At 39.9% G+C, this 15,571-nt stretch overlaps 1 protein-coding gene across 1 annotated transcript; it reads left to right on the plus strand.

The window, feature by feature from the left end:
• Positions 1-1,169: 1,169 nt before the first annotated feature.
• hells (helicase, lymphoid specific) lies at positions 1,170-14,110 on the plus strand. Its single transcript, XM_037782060.1, has 23 exons — positions 1,170-1,490; positions 2,673-2,773; positions 3,652-3,770; positions 3,996-4,118; positions 4,227-4,268; positions 4,364-4,391; positions 4,959-5,017; positions 5,106-5,147; positions 5,272-5,499; positions 5,716-5,898; positions 5,994-6,137; positions 6,828-7,024; positions 7,817-7,910; positions 8,282-8,443; positions 8,923-9,065; positions 9,719-9,863; positions 10,048-10,131; positions 10,867-10,986; positions 11,128-11,244; positions 11,363-11,522; positions 11,625-11,721; positions 11,862-11,938; positions 13,476-14,110. The coding sequence occupies exons 1-23, from the start codon at positions 1,483-1,485 to the stop codon at positions 13,556-13,558; spliced, it is 2,556 nt and encodes an 851-aa protein (XP_037637988.1). The 5' UTR covers positions 1,170-1,482; the 3' UTR covers positions 13,559-14,110.
• Positions 14,111-15,571: the final 1,461 nt, after the last annotated feature.

Below are 15,571 nucleotides of genomic sequence, written 5' to 3' on the forward strand. Positions count from 1 at the left end.
AACATTATGACAAAAGCATACAATATACAAATATTGCAGACAAGGACTCAACATAAATGTCAGGAATATGACTTTAGATAAGAAAAATCTTAATGAAAATTATTAAAATAAATAGAATAAATAAGCTCCAGTAACAAAAAAAAGGATGGAAAAATGCATCATTCTTCTTCAATGAGAATGACAGTTTTATTGCTGATTTTTATATGTATTTAAAGAATATATTAAAATTCTCAAACACTATAAACAGCAATAAAACTGTCATACTGTGTAGTGAACTCATTAAAGAAGAATAATGCATTTCTCCATCTTGTTTTTCATTTTTTCCTGAAGCTTATTGATTCTATTTATTTTAATAATTGTCATTATGATTTTTCTTATCTAAAGTCATATTCCTGACTCTGTACATTTGTGTTGAGTACATGTCTGCAATATTTGTATATTGTATGTTTTTGTAATACATTTTTGGGGGGAAAAAGGTGTTTAAATATTTTATTATTTTAAACATTTTATTATTTTATTATATATATACATATATATATATATATGTATATATATAGGTTTTTTTATGATATGTTTTTAGTGTTTGAGAATTTTAATATATTCATATATAAATCGAGTGGAAATTGGAGGTAGCATTTCTGCATTGGTGTATGACAAATGTACAATGTATGTTAACAATGAATTTAATGTTATCTTTATCATTTTCAAAATGTAAAATCACATTTTTATAATATGCATGCACCTTTACAGGCAACCGGCATTCGCGGGAAATATCAGATTAGGTATGGTACATATTTCCGCTCAGAGGGGTGGCTGTATTGTAAAATAGTTTATCCTATAAATTAAATCATCTGTAGTCTGAAAATTTGTTTTCTACACTTCATTTCTTAATACTTTACATTACTTATATTCATTCCGATTATTCTATATACTTCTTAAATACTGCATTATCTACTCTTTAATTAATATACCACCCTATTTTTACAAGCAGTAGTTTCGTCCAAACTGGCGCGAAATGGAACAGCCCCGCCCATAATACTGCGTCAAGTTAGCCGAGCTGACGTAGAAACAGCCTTCAAAATAAAAGACAACCACGACTTCTCAATGCAGCTCTAAAGCGTAATGTCGCGTTAGCAGTCTTATTTTGAAACGTATTACGTGGATGTGTATTCCTTGTTTGTAGCTGCTTGACATCATTCAGGACTCACACCGTGCTGCTTTCTGCAGAGTAGGACACACTAGAAACTATTATTAGTCTTATAACAGACTTTTTGCATAGTTTTAGATCATATTTCTGTGTGATATCTGCGGCTTTACACTCAGAAACGACTTAATAACTAGCTACTTCATAGAGTTATATGACTGAGTTGAATAACCTGCTTGTGTAACAAGTTTTGTTAAGAAAAAACTACATTTTTCTATAATTAAATAGTCTAACAGTTAACCACATTAATACCATCATCTGCTTCGCTGTTGACAACTATGAGCTGGTAAGTTGCATTATTTTTATGTATTTATTTTTTTCATATTGTTTTTCCTTTATTTGGTTTAACTCAGACATTTACATAAACATACTTAATTAGATACAAATATGAAGTGAACCTACTTTTCCCACTTTTTTTACAATGAAATTATAGAACACACAAATGGAACATGGGGTGCTTTTCATGTGAAATAAGATAAAATAAATTATAGTAATAAAAAAAATACATTTAAATTTACATTTAACAGTCTCTTCTGCACTATATTCACTTTTTAATGGTCCTGTATCACAGCTGTTACCCTGCACTATATTAAGTTTGAACAGTTTTCTTCATCTCCTTGTATTTTTATATCTGGTATATTTCTTTGTACTTTGTACTACTAACTTTTTTACTGCCTTTTTACTAACATGTTTTGCACTATGGAACTGTGATGCTGGAAACTTGAATTTCCAGATAATAGACACCATGAGTTACAGACAGTAACTTAATAATTACTATATATATAATAATAAATAATAATAACTTAGCTAATTTACTCCTATACTTCATTTTTGTTGTTTTTTACATTTATCCTTTGATATTGCAATATATTGTTATTAATTATTTTTATTTGTTTGTTTGTTTTATTGACACAACAAACATGAATTACTTCTTTATTGTTTTCTTCCATTTACATGCATGTTCTTTTTAAATATCTATATATTGTAATTTGCTTAATGAATTGTGTATATAAGTATATATATGTTTTTGTTTTATTTTGCTCTTTTTTAATTTTTATTTATTATTGAATTGACGCTTTGGCAATATTGTTCACCTGACAGTCATGCCAATAAAGCAAATTTAATTTAATTGAATTGAATTGAACTCCCCCATGTTACAGACAATATGGGTCTAAGTCAGTTTTGGAAATTAACTTTTTTGTCCACAAGACAAGTGGACAAGAAAGTTTACAATATCTACCAGCCACTCTATAGATTACTATTGTTTTTTGGCTGGTGAGTGAAGCAAATCTAGCAGCCACTTGCATACTTAACAGTATTTAGCTGGTGCTAATTTCCAACCCTGGTCTCAGTCATGTTATGTAAAATGTCTGTAATGGAGTCAGTCCTGCCTCCTATTTTAAAACCAGCAGCAAGAAGAATTCACCGCACCCTGTTTTTGATTTGTGTTTCCTCCCCATGCTGACAGCATAAAGGAAGAAAGTCGAAGTGGGTCCCCTCACTGCCCCAAACCGGATGAATCCGAGGAGCCTCTGGGCACAGCCATGGAGACTGGAGCTGCTGCTAATGGTCAGTCACAAAGGACCCCCTATCTGTGACCTCCCAAAGGGGCTTGCTGGGGGATTTTCTTGAGCTAATCCAACTTTAATTAATAAGATGTTTCTGTCCTGACCGAAGAATTCTGAGTCGACTAATCGATTAGTTGATTTAACCGACAGATCTGTAAAATCTTCATAAAGAATCGCACAAAAGCACCACTTTAAATCTGGTGTTTACCAGAGATGTGCTCATAAGTTTCTTGGAAATAAGTCATTCAGTATAAAAAAAGACTTATCGGCTAAAGAAATCTTAGTCGGCAAATAGTACCTTCAAAAGGGGTCGTGTTTACCGTGTTTACGAGATGAGTCCATATGAACGCCCCCCTCATGTCGTATTCACGACCTCGTGAGTGGAAAGTTTCTGAAAGCTCCGAGTTCATGACTTGTGACGTGTTGTTGACGTTGTGAGTTCATTTTTCGGTGCATAATAAGTTAATATATTGTAATTTTAGTCATATATTGTTTTTCTTGGTAATTGTATAATGTGTTTTCCTCAAAATGTAATTAAATCCAACTTTAATTAATGCAGTGTTACACTCATAATGTTGAGATAATGTGGAAATCATGTATTTTATCCTGTGAGTCTCCTCGCCTATATTATTAACAGCTGTCCAGCAGGAACTAATCAGAATCAGGTTTATTTACCATGTACATGCATACAAGGAATTTGACTCTGATTTTATGCATCTCTCTCAATCTACTTATAATATAAATGATAATATAACTGAATAATAATTAATGGAAGTTGATCAGCTTTTAAAAGAACTGTTGCTATAATAATGAGGACATGTGGGAGGTGCGGACCTGGCCATCAGCTTGACTATCTGTCACTGTTGTTTCTTTTTTAAGATGTCGGTGTGAAATCTGAGAATGAGACATCTGAATTGCTCATCACTAAGGAAATGGAGGAAGAAGAGAAGCAGCTGATGGAGGAAGGGGAGAGGAAAGAAAAGGAGATGATGGATAAGGTGTGTATGTGTGTGTTCTCCCGCTTTTTCTGTATTTGTAAAACCGTATCATGTTCTCGTACGGCTGCTTGTGTTTAGACAACATTTAACAACTTTGTTAAATAAAAAGGGTTTTGTAGAAGAACATATTCCTCAAAGTTAGGAATTGAAAATGTTGATATAGGTACAAAGAATCATCCTTTATTGTCACTAGTATCAAAAATGTCATTAATGTTTGATTATTAGGCCCGGGAGTCTCAGGAGAGGGATTCTCACGACATGCGTTTCAAGAGATTGCAGCATTTGCTTCAGAAGAGCAACATCTACTCTAAATTCCTGCTGACCAAGATGGAGCAACAGCAGACTGAGGTACCGTGTGTCTTTGAACACCACACATGTTGAACTCTTAAACAGCCCGTGCTGTGTGAACACCTGCTGGCTGCCGGCTCAATCACACTCGTTTTTTCCTGATTGCAGGAGAATGTCAAGAAGGAGAAATCTGAAAAGAAGGGCAAGAAGGTGAGAGAAGCTTCACTGAAAACACATTTTAGCTTAGCATTAAAGTACTCTTCTGACCTTATTCATAGAAGTATATTTGTCTTTTTTAAATGCAGAAAACAAAGACTGCAGAGCCTGAGAAAGGTGAGTGGATCTTCTGATGTTTGCTCTTATACTAAATATAGCATGAAAAGCTCCAATACACAGTTTTAAGTGATATGCTAAACCTTGGTTTCCAAGTAAGGGATCACCCTGAAGGGGTTTCTTTCACAACAATGACCCGCTAGCTGTACATTATCCCTCTTATTACACGGCTACCTACTTCAGAAATCAATAAGTTGACACAAAAATGGTCTGCCAGAGTCTGATATCAGAACTGCGCCCATAGCAACGGTCTGCTATACCTCGTCATATGACATGATATCTGTTTTTATAAAAGTGCTTGTGACATCTCACATGCGGCTCTGACTTTCTACTGAGCATTTAGCCCACTTTGTAGAAAATACCTAGTTACAAAACCAAAGCAAATTCCTAGTGCATACCTCTTACACCTGGCAATAAACACAATTCTGATTCTCATATATATCGTGGATCGCCATTCAGCCTAAAAATACAGAGATATGATTTTGTTTTAGTCCACACCGCCCCGCCCTACTATAAGCAGTTTCCATTGTATGTATAAATGTGTGACTTTATTCCCTGTTGAACTAGATAAGAAGAAGAGGAGGAGGGATGAAGACTACAAAATAGCAGATGTCATGTCTAAAGAAGTAAGGTCTCATTCGACTTTTTGTCTGTTTTGCAGTTTCTCCGTTTACTGATCTGCTCACATCGGTTCTATTTAATTTTGTCTTCCAGGAAATCATGTCGCAAGCTAAGAAAGCAAAAGTGGACGAAGCGGTAATTCACTTTATTTTTTTTACCCATCTGGGTAGTTGAGATGTCATTTAATAATAATCCAGAGGGGTGAATATAGAAACGTAGGGTCATAACAAACATGTGTATATCAAACATTTGATACCAGGACGAGGCGCCGGCCCAGAAGAAACTTGAAGCCGAGGATATCGAGAAGATGAGCGATTCCAACCAAGACATCAAGAACCGTCTGTCGGAGACGGTGCGAGACAACGCCAAGCATCTCCTGGATCCTAACAGGAAGGTGAACGGCCAGCCTGTCCCCGCCCAGCAGCCGGAGCACTTCACCGGAGGGGTCATGAGGTCGTACCAGATCGAAGGCATCGAGTGGCTGAGGGTGAGTAGCACTTGACCAACATGAGATTGTTGAACCTGATTGTTTGTTTGTTTGAGTAGAAGACAATGTTTTTTAAATTTAGCTTTGCTTGTATAGTTTTTGAAGTGAATAATAGTGTGTTGAAGATTCAGTAATTTTCTTGTCTCCAGTACACATCAGTTTGTGTGTTCTCCACTGATTGTAAACCAGCAGTCTGTCGTGTTCCCTCTGTGTCAGATGCTGTGGGAGAACGGCATCAATGGGATCCTGGCTGATGAGATGGGACTGGGAAAGACCATCCAGTGCATCGCTCACATCGCCATGATGATAGAAAAGAAAGTGATGGGCCCCTTCCTGGTGGTGGCGCCTCTCTCCACTCTGCCCAACTGGATCAGCGAATTCAAGCGCTTCACACCAGAGGTAGGAGGACGTGTTATACTCCCCGCAGTAATTAAATAGTTTTAGTATCATTATTTCATGTCAGATTTGACAGCAAAGTTGTGTGTCTGTCCCAGGTGTCTGCGCTGCTTTACCACGGCCCCCAGCCAGAGAGGGCCAAGCTGCTGAAGCAGATCCGTCGGCCTCAGGGGTCCCTCAACATGTGCCCTGTGGTCCTCACCTCCTTTGAGATCGCCATGATAGACAGAAAATTCCTGCAGGTAGGATCCCTGCTCATCCTTTACTAAATAAAGATATTATACCAACTTATATATGACTAAAACATGCAGGTTTCACAGGGACAAAAATGTGGAATCACACTGCAATCGTAGTTTTCTATAGAGCTCCGCTTCGACATATGAACCACCCTCAGACGTGTCATAGACTAGCTCGCTCTGGTTCCTCTGAGGGTGGGAGTGGAAGATGATCTTGGCCTCAAACTCCCGGGTCAGGGTGTCTTTGGATGTTGGGAAGCCATACCGAAAAATGATAGAGCTGTAGTCTCTGAAGAGGCTAAATGCCTTTTTCTGTGCCAACCAAGTTATATTTGTTTAAACCTTGGTATATTATACATCATTTGAAAGGTAACGTCATGATCTACCAGAATGATTTATCAATTATAATTTATAAAGTAAAATGTACAACTAATCGAATATTAATCGTGTTCAAGATTTTGGCTTCCCAGAATTAAATGATCGACTGCGATATCGACATTTAAAATGCGTTCCTGAATGTTGCAGCTGCAGTCCAGAGTAGAAGAATAATAAACTGTATATTACTTGTTTAGTAAAACAAAAATACACTGAATTCAGGTGAAGAAGAACCTATTATAAATATTTTAGTTGCAGCCTTGTTTCACTGTTCTCATGAGTATTGTATAAGAAGCTAAGCCTTGTCTGTGTTGTGCTCAGCGCTACCAGTGGAAGTACCTGATAGTGGACGAAGGCCACAGGATCAAAAATCTCAACTGTCGGCTGGTTCGGGAGCTGAAGATGCTGCCCACCGACAACAAGCTGCTGCTGACCGGCACGCCACTGCAGAACAACCTAGCGGAGCTCTGGTCCCTCCTCAACTTCCTCCTGCCAGAGGTCTTTGATGACCTCAAGAGGTATGGAGCCATGTCATTTCTGTTGCTATTGATGACTGAGTTCTGATCACAGTACTACTGCTCAGTTTAAAGTTACTACGAGGAACTTATAACTGGTTATGAAACAGTCTCAATCTAATATTGATGCCTCTATATGACCTACAAAACCTAACAAGACCATCAGCGAGAAGATTGGCTATTTCTATACAGTTATTCTTGATGTCTGTCATTCGTGCCACCGGGTTGGAATCTGGCAAAATCACATGAAATCACACGGCTCACCAGAAACTCCTTCAGCTCTGACTCCAGTGGGGGCCTCCAGCGGGGGCCAGCCCACCGCAGACAGACGGAGGTGCAGGCCGTGTTGCTGGGCCCGCTGGAGGGAAGGGAGGCACAGGAGAACCAGGACTGTGCGGGGCAGACTGTTAGACCCTGCTGCAGTAAAATGAGAGGTTGTCTAAAGGGACTCTGGTGCTCGGAAACACTACCGCTTTTGTCAAAATCAACACAAAATTAAAGTTCCTCGTAGTAACTGTGACTATATACAATGTGTGTAATGTGTCTGTGAAGATTCTGAAACCAGTGTATTGTGACTTACATAGTAATGTTACCTTTGAACAGACGTAGCATATCTAAGTATGACCATCAGTATAACGGGGAAAGGGAAAGTTGACCGAGGTTCTGCCGGGTTCCAAGCTTGCTCAGCTGTTATTGGAGCACAGAGGGAAAAGGGGCGGGACTTAGGAAGTGTCAGTTGTTCAGCTTAAAGTCATTGCTCAGGTTTAACCTCTTGTTGACATGTCTGCTGTGTAGCTTCGAGTCGTGGTTCGACATCGGCAGCATCAGTGAAGCAGAGAGTGTGGTGGCTACTGAACGCGAGCAGAACATCCTGAGCATGTTGCACCAGGTCAGTCCTCCGAACCATCACAACACATCGCAATCATGAGAGACTAAAACCCTTACTTGACATGCTGTAATGTATTAAGTGTGTTTGATATAATAGCGTTGATGTTAAACCATCAGTCATTTGCGTCGCCTACCACATCTTTACATCGACTTCATATGTCACTGCGCTGCATGAAAAGTTTGCTTTGCGTATTCGCGCAAGTTCAAACATTTTATAAGTTCATATGTTTCTGACGTATCTGGGACTCCCACAACATGCACAAAGCAGCAGTATTTCTTCAATGGTTGATGAAACGTTGTTGGTATCCATGGAGGTAATCCCCTCCTGCTCTACAGGAACATACGTTTTCTAAAGGTTTTCTCTCGTTTCAGATTCTGACTCCGTTCCTGCTGAGGAGGCTGAAGTCAGACGTGACGCTGGAGGTTCCTCCTAAGAAGGAGATCATTGTTTACGCTCCTCTGACAGCCAAACAGGAGGCCTTTTACACCGCCGTGGTCAACAAAACTATTGCCAAGATGCTGGGCATGGAAAAGGTTTGTAAATTGGTCTCTGTAGGTTTATTTTCCATCAGTCCCCACAGCTATAGTGTCAATGTCCCTACACAGTGTAGTTCTGTTGTTAAATATCAGATTCAAAACATGTTTTTCAATCTATCTTTTCAACCTTTTGCCAAGCCAATATATCGGCTTATTACAGATATATCGGTATCGGTGTATATGTCGGCTGATAAATTGAAGCTCCACATTTCTTTAAGAAATCCTTATCAAAGAAGTTGGTCTCTAAAGTAGACGTTGCCATTATTCTTATTCCTATTTACATGTCTTTACATATCGCCGTGTGTTTCTTTGATGTTTAATGTAAAACACTTTGAATTGTGATGTAGTTGAAAGGTGCCCTGCCTTATTTGATCAGTGCTTAAACTGTTGGCAATAGGCGTCTGAGCTCTGCCTTATCAGTGGAGTCCAGTAAAAGCTAAGTGATTGAAATGGATCTGCTCTCTTGTTTTATTTAGACGGAGGCTCCTGTAGCGTTGACGCCAAGTGGCAGGCCGAAGCGTGGCAGTCGAAGGCCGGTGGACTACAAAGAAAAAGATGGAGACACGCCGGTTGACCTGGAGGAATATCTGGAGAAGGTCCGCAAGGAGCACGAGCTGAGGTCAGCACTGACTACACTCTTCTCAGCTGCACACTCAAATAATTAAATATTAAGCCCCTTTCCCACTGGACCGAAAACCCACTAACGCCCACTAACATCTGGCTTTTGTCTTTAGTGGGAAAGGTTACAATCTGCTGTAGTCACGGGTATTTATCATCTCCAGCTCTGATGGGCAGTGATGGAAACATGACAGCCGCGTGGACACGCTAATTTAAGCCATTTAATTCCAGCGCCATGTTATATTACAAGTGAATATATAATAAATAAATACAATTATTCTAATTTATTAACGTACAAAACATACAATTAATATGCTCTCCTTAAAGCCACCAGACTCCATTCAGGCAATAGTCATTTTACCTCGCTGATCATCGAAACACTCTTCATTCAAACTCGACAGAAACAAAATAAAACTCATCAAAACCGTCTTTGTTCGTCTCTCCACTGTTCCAACAATCACCAGCTCTGGCTTGAGAGTTTGAAAGAGAGACTGCATAAGTATAAATAAGAAATCATTAACAGATATAAAATAAGACGTAACCACCGTAACATTTTCCCTGTTTACTAAAGTTGTTTTCCGGGACATTCGTGACATCAAAAGTGACACACCAGAATAAAACTCAGTCTAACCTGAATCCTGTGATCTCCTCCAGCTCCCCTGCAGTGCTGGATGTCCAGACCCCGCTGGACTCGGAGATCAACCTGAAGCTGCGGAACATTCTCATGCTGCTAAGGAAATGCTGTAACCACCCCTACCTGGTGGAGTACCCCCTCGACCCCGCCACACAGGAGTTCAAGGTAACGCGCCGTCACTCGTACTTGTTTGGTACAGTAACGTTGGAGCTACAGGTGCTGTGCAACTTTGAGAATGTTTTTCAGTAGTGATATTAAAGAAGCGCAGTTGGTATGACTGCCGGTTAATTGTATTCTTCTTCACCTTTTTGTGACACGTCCCTTTCTTCACATGCTGTCCTCCCTGCAGATTGATGAGCAGCTGGTGCAGACCTCTGGGAAGTTTCTCATACTGGACAGACTGCTGCCTGCACTGAAGGAAAGGGGACATAAGGTGAAGCAGGACACTAATGAGCTGAGTTGGGGGCACAAGTACTTACATTTTGCCCCTGGTATGTTCAGGATACGTCCACTCTAAGAGAAATCGGCTAATGACATTTACAGTGACCTGCTGTGAACCACCAGAAAGTACATCTTAAGTCATCTCTTGTCTGATTGTGGAAACTAACCAAGCCTATTTGGGGCCCTAACTGGGATTCAGTAACCGCATACTGCGACGAAGTTTTGCACAACTACAGCGATCTAACGTGATGTACTTCTTGGTGATGCGCACATCGATGCAGATGCTACTGTATCGATACAGCAGCACATGCTGTATCGATGCAGATGCTACTGTATCGATACAGCAGCACATGCTGTGACGGCAGTTTTGAAAAAGAAACCTCACCTATGGTGCAGTGCCAATAGGTGGCAGCAAAAGCCAATCCACATTACACAAACAGTGCATGTCTCAATTTAAAACAAACATGCATAAAGAACAGATGTTGTAGCGATACGTATCATATCATGGCCTCTGTATCGTGCAAAAGCTTTTGTGTATTGCCATCTGAATTATGCAGTGAAGGGATGTAGCATGTATTAGCACTGTGAGCTCAGGTATGTCCGCTTGATACGGTGCGGCTGTGTGCCAACAATCCTCTGCCCAAGCTGTTTGTTCTCTTTGGTATCTTCCATGCCAGCATATATCTGACTTGTATGTGTGTTTGTTTGATTTGTTGTTGTGATCCAGGTTCTGATCTTCAGTCAGATGGTGACCATCTTGGATCTTATAGTGGATTACTGCTATCTGCGGGGCTTCGAGTACAGCCGACTGGATGGCGGCATGTCCTATGCAGACAGAGAGGAAAATGTGAGTATATTCAGCTCATTGGGAGATACAGAACACTCTGAGGCTGTTGTCTGGATCAACAATTGGCAATCAAGTGGAGCCTTAGTAGACATCAGAGTGCTTCTGTGATTACTAATCATCAGGTTCTTTCTTCTTCCCCAGATGGCCAAGTTCAGCAGTGATCCAGAGGTGTTCCTGTTCCTGCTGAGCACCAGAGCAGGAGGACTTGGGATCAACCTGACGGCTGCTGATACTGTCATCATCTTCGATAGTGACTGGGTGGGTGCAGATTAAAAAAAATCAAACCTGTTTCTGAAACATTACCATTCAAAGTGTTCCCTTGTACATGTGTTGTGTTGGTCAGCGTGTGGTGATGCTTCATTCATTCCCCTCTCAGAACCCCCAGGCAGACCTGCAGGCTCAGGACCGCTGTCACCGAATCGGGCAAACCAAACCGGTGGTGGTGTACCGCCTGGTCACAGCCAACACTATCGACCAGAAGATCCTGGAGAAGGCCTCGGCCAAGAGGAAGCTGGAACAGATGGTCATCCACAAGAGTAAGTGGCTTCACTTTGTGTAGTCTTTGTATGGTCTGAAATATTTTTCCAAATGTGGACTTGTGGTGATTGTTTCCTTTATTTTGTTTCTTTCCTCCACAGATAAGTTCAAAGGTGGGAGGGCAGACCTGAGCCACGGTAAAAGCTGCATTGATCTGGATGAGCTCATGGCGCTGCTCAAAGCCAGAGGCACCGAGAAGTAAGAAATCATCCTCTACTCCGACGAGTTAAAATGTTTTAGAGAATGTAAAGAATAACTGAAACTGGGTCTTTACTGGGATCAAACTTCTCAACACAACTGGAGAGTATAACATGTGGCTGTAACTTTGTCCCACTCAGGGAGGTGAAAGCATCAAGGGGGAAGGTGATCAGCGACAAGGACCTGGAGCTTTTGTTGGATCGCAGTGACTTGATGGGTGAGGAGACGCCACCACTGGGACTTTGTTTAATCTCATCCTGTGTTTGCCTTACGAAGCCTAGAGTGATGCACTCTAACAAGAATTCCATCATGTCTTATAAATACGACAGCTCCATCCTGACCAATAACCAAGCCTGGTCCCTTCCACTCTGTGCAGTAGGACCGCAAGATTAAGGACAAAATGATAATCATGATTATTTTGATCAATATTGAGATCACGATTATTCATTGATTTTTAGGGACAAAATATTTATATTGCAATTTCATATTTAACTAAACAGAGCGCTGCTTTCTCTTCCATTTTGTGTTTCAACCGTCAAACACTCTAAATGTTATGCTTTTACTTTATTACTGTCATCTATTGTGTCTATTTGTATAAAAATACACAATTCAAATAATTAGGAAATACTTTGATTAAAAAGATCTTGGCATTAGTAGTTCTAATTATATATTAAAAGCTGCTTAGAGTTATTGTTGGGAAGTTAATCAGGTCATAATTCTTTCTCTATCTATTTTATATCGCTGTGAAAACATCTCATTCAAACAACTGGATTTATTCAAGTTTCTTGCCAACATTTTTTTTACAAGATTACTCTTGAACGCATCATGATAGCGTTATAATTTACCATTGCCCAATATTTGTTTTTAATGAGTAGAGTTTGCATCTCTAGCTGTTACTTTGGGAAGTACTTGATTTATGCAGCAGAGCTTTCTATGAGCGGAGCATTTTAAACGTTAATATCGTAGTCAATCATGTTCATTTAATTGTGGGAAGCCAAAATCGTGATCGAGATTAATATTCGATTAATTGTGCAGCCCTACTGTGCAGTCTGCTTGTTTGTAATATACATTGTCTCATACTTGTGGGTCTGAGCTGCTTGCTCAGTGCCCTCCTCATCCTCTCTGAACATTCAGCTTCTGTGAATGATTTCCTGGAAGCATGTAATGCTGATCAGTGTTCTCCTACCCTAGCAATTTTAGTGGTACCCTCTAGAGCAGGTAGCTTATCAACTAATAAGAAGGGAGGTTAGGATTCGGTCCGACTATCAGTTGATGTGGGCTGTAAACATGAACACTGAGTTCTTAAGAACATGCTGTTCTTACTAGCCATAAGGGTCCAGTCTAGGGCAGTGTGCCAGTCACATCCATTTTGACGTTTCACCTTCTGGATTCTGATTTCAGTGAGTGTCTTTACAGTAGCCTGTTGCTCCGGGGACTGTATCCGGCTGTTGTTCTATTTTGCAAGGACACCGTCGCTGCATCCTGTGCTTAGCAGTGCCCAAGACGATTGTGATTGGTTTAAAGAAATACAGACAAGCTAGGGTGTTTTTTTCCGCCCTATAGCAGAATGATAATGTGTGGAGCCAGACCTTTCTGTGTAGACTGCGTTGTCTCTTCCATTGACTGTCACAGTACACTTATTTGTAACCACTTGCAGGTATAAATTGTGATTTATTCTCTTATCTGTATTGACCATGATTTCAGCTGTGGTCTGTTCAACTGTTGAACTGAAGTACTATTTTTATTTTTTTCAGTCAAAGGAAAGGAGAGCACGAAGAAAGAGAAGGTGGGAGTCTTCAGAGTGATCGAAGAGTCGCCAGAGATCACGTTGACCTGAGAACACTTGAGTATTCACATACGAACTTGTGACCACTATCCTAAAGAGAAAAACTGAAGCTGCACCTAGACGGCTCACAACTGCTGTCACTTGCTATAGAGAAAATATCCTGAAACTGCTGTTCGTAGACTTTTAACAGTGTATTTTTCTGTCTTTTATTGTAACTGCCTTCATAGTACTGTTTTTTTTGTTTAACCACTATACAGTACCCTTTTTGATTGAGATTTGGGTTTCTGATGGCCGTCAATGATATTTTGATCATTTTCATGCAAAAAGATGAAGAAAATATTCTTCAGCTCATTTTCTCCCCGGCTGGCAGACTATCAGACAACCGAACCTGCCGGTGAAACCCAAAACACGACCCTGCGTGCGCGCGCTGTATGCGTGCAGTGTCTGATGGTCACGGAAATGCACATTTGCTTCAACCGTTGTCCCGCCAGTACCCCCCAATCATTGCTTTCATTTTCTTGTTGTAATCAAAGCACTTTTCTGCAGGTTAAGCTTACACATTCTTGTATGTCTTTTTATATAAATAAACTATGATTTAATAAATTTATGTTGTGTTTTTTTTCCCCAGCATTTGCTAGAAAACATTGTCCTGTCAGGCTCTGATTTGTAATGTTGTGTAGAAATGCTCTCCATTTTCCTTGCAAGCCCATGCTAAGTTAATAAAAAATGTGATAAATCTTTTAGACCTTTGCCAGTGTACTTTGAGTCGCATTGGTTCCTTAAACCATCATGCAGACAAAGTAGTGGCAGGATCTAAAAAGACAGTTGAAAATGAGTTAGTACCTACTGTATGTGGCAGATAGATGTGGCACTAAAATCAGGTTGACGTTGTGACACATTGTACTAATAGATGAGCTCTGGGAATGAGGTAACATCACTAAAAAATGTCTTGACGGGACAATTAAAATGATCAGTAAACAAACCAACAGGTTAGTCAAACCATAAGGGCAACCACCATGCCTGAGAAGTGAAACCAATGCTGAAGTGCCTTAAACCTGCATTCTTTCTAACAGCCAGCAGGGGGCGACTCCTCTGGTTGCAAAAAGAAGTCTGATTGTATAGAAGTCTATGAGAAAATGAGCCTACTTCTCACTTGATTTATTACCTCAGTAAACATTGTAAACATGAGTTTATGGTCTCAATCGCTAGTTTCAAGTCTTCTTCAATACAGCATGATGTTCATTTAGTAAATGATGGTCCCATTTGGAGTCAAATAGACCATAAAGCAGGGGATGCTTTAGGGCGTGGCTACCTTGTGATTGACAGGTCGCTACCACGGCGTTGTCCGGTCTGAGAGTTGTCCATGTTTTCGTTTTACAACTTTAACCCTTTCACAGTGGGTTCTCAGTTCATGAAAGTTAATTATATCTAAGGTTGTTTTTTTTAAGATTATTTTTTGCCTTTATTGGATTGGACAATTTTATAGACAGGAAAAGCAGCAGCAAAAGGGCCACAGGTTGGATTCGAGCCCAGGCTGCTGCAGTAAGGACTAAGCCTTAACGCCACTAATTTCTTTAAAGCTAGAGTGAAGATACTGGCATCATATGAAACTAGAAAACCTAATGAATCTATTGATACCAACCATGTCATACTAACTTGTCACAAAGGAGGCTAAATAACGCTCCAAATTTATGCAAAATTTTGGCGAGGAAAAACTGGCATGACCATTTTCAAATCTCCCTTTAATGGTACATTTTGAACAGATAAAAAATGTGCGATTAATCACGATCAACTGTGCACAATCACACGATTAATCCCGGTTAAATATGGAATCGATTGACCGCCTTAATTTGTTGATCGCCTAACAATTGTACTTAGCTCCACCGTCTCCTGTCATTTCTGTTTTTTTTTAAAAAGATGGCTACAGCCAAAAACAAAGATGGATGGTGACGGCTAAACTGCCAAACTCGAAGCTTAAAATGTTCAAAATTGCCACAAATCAGTAATCACAAGAGAAAACAAAGGTAAGCGGTCTGTTGTAAACATCCATCACAGTTTACAGAT

The sequence above is a fragment of the Sebastes umbrosus genome, chromosome 10 (assembly GCF_015220745.1).
Source record: "Sebastes umbrosus isolate fSebUmb1 chromosome 10, fSebUmb1.pri, whole genome shotgun sequence".
NCBI lineage: Eukaryota > Metazoa > Chordata > Actinopteri > Perciformes > Sebastidae > Sebastes > Sebastes umbrosus.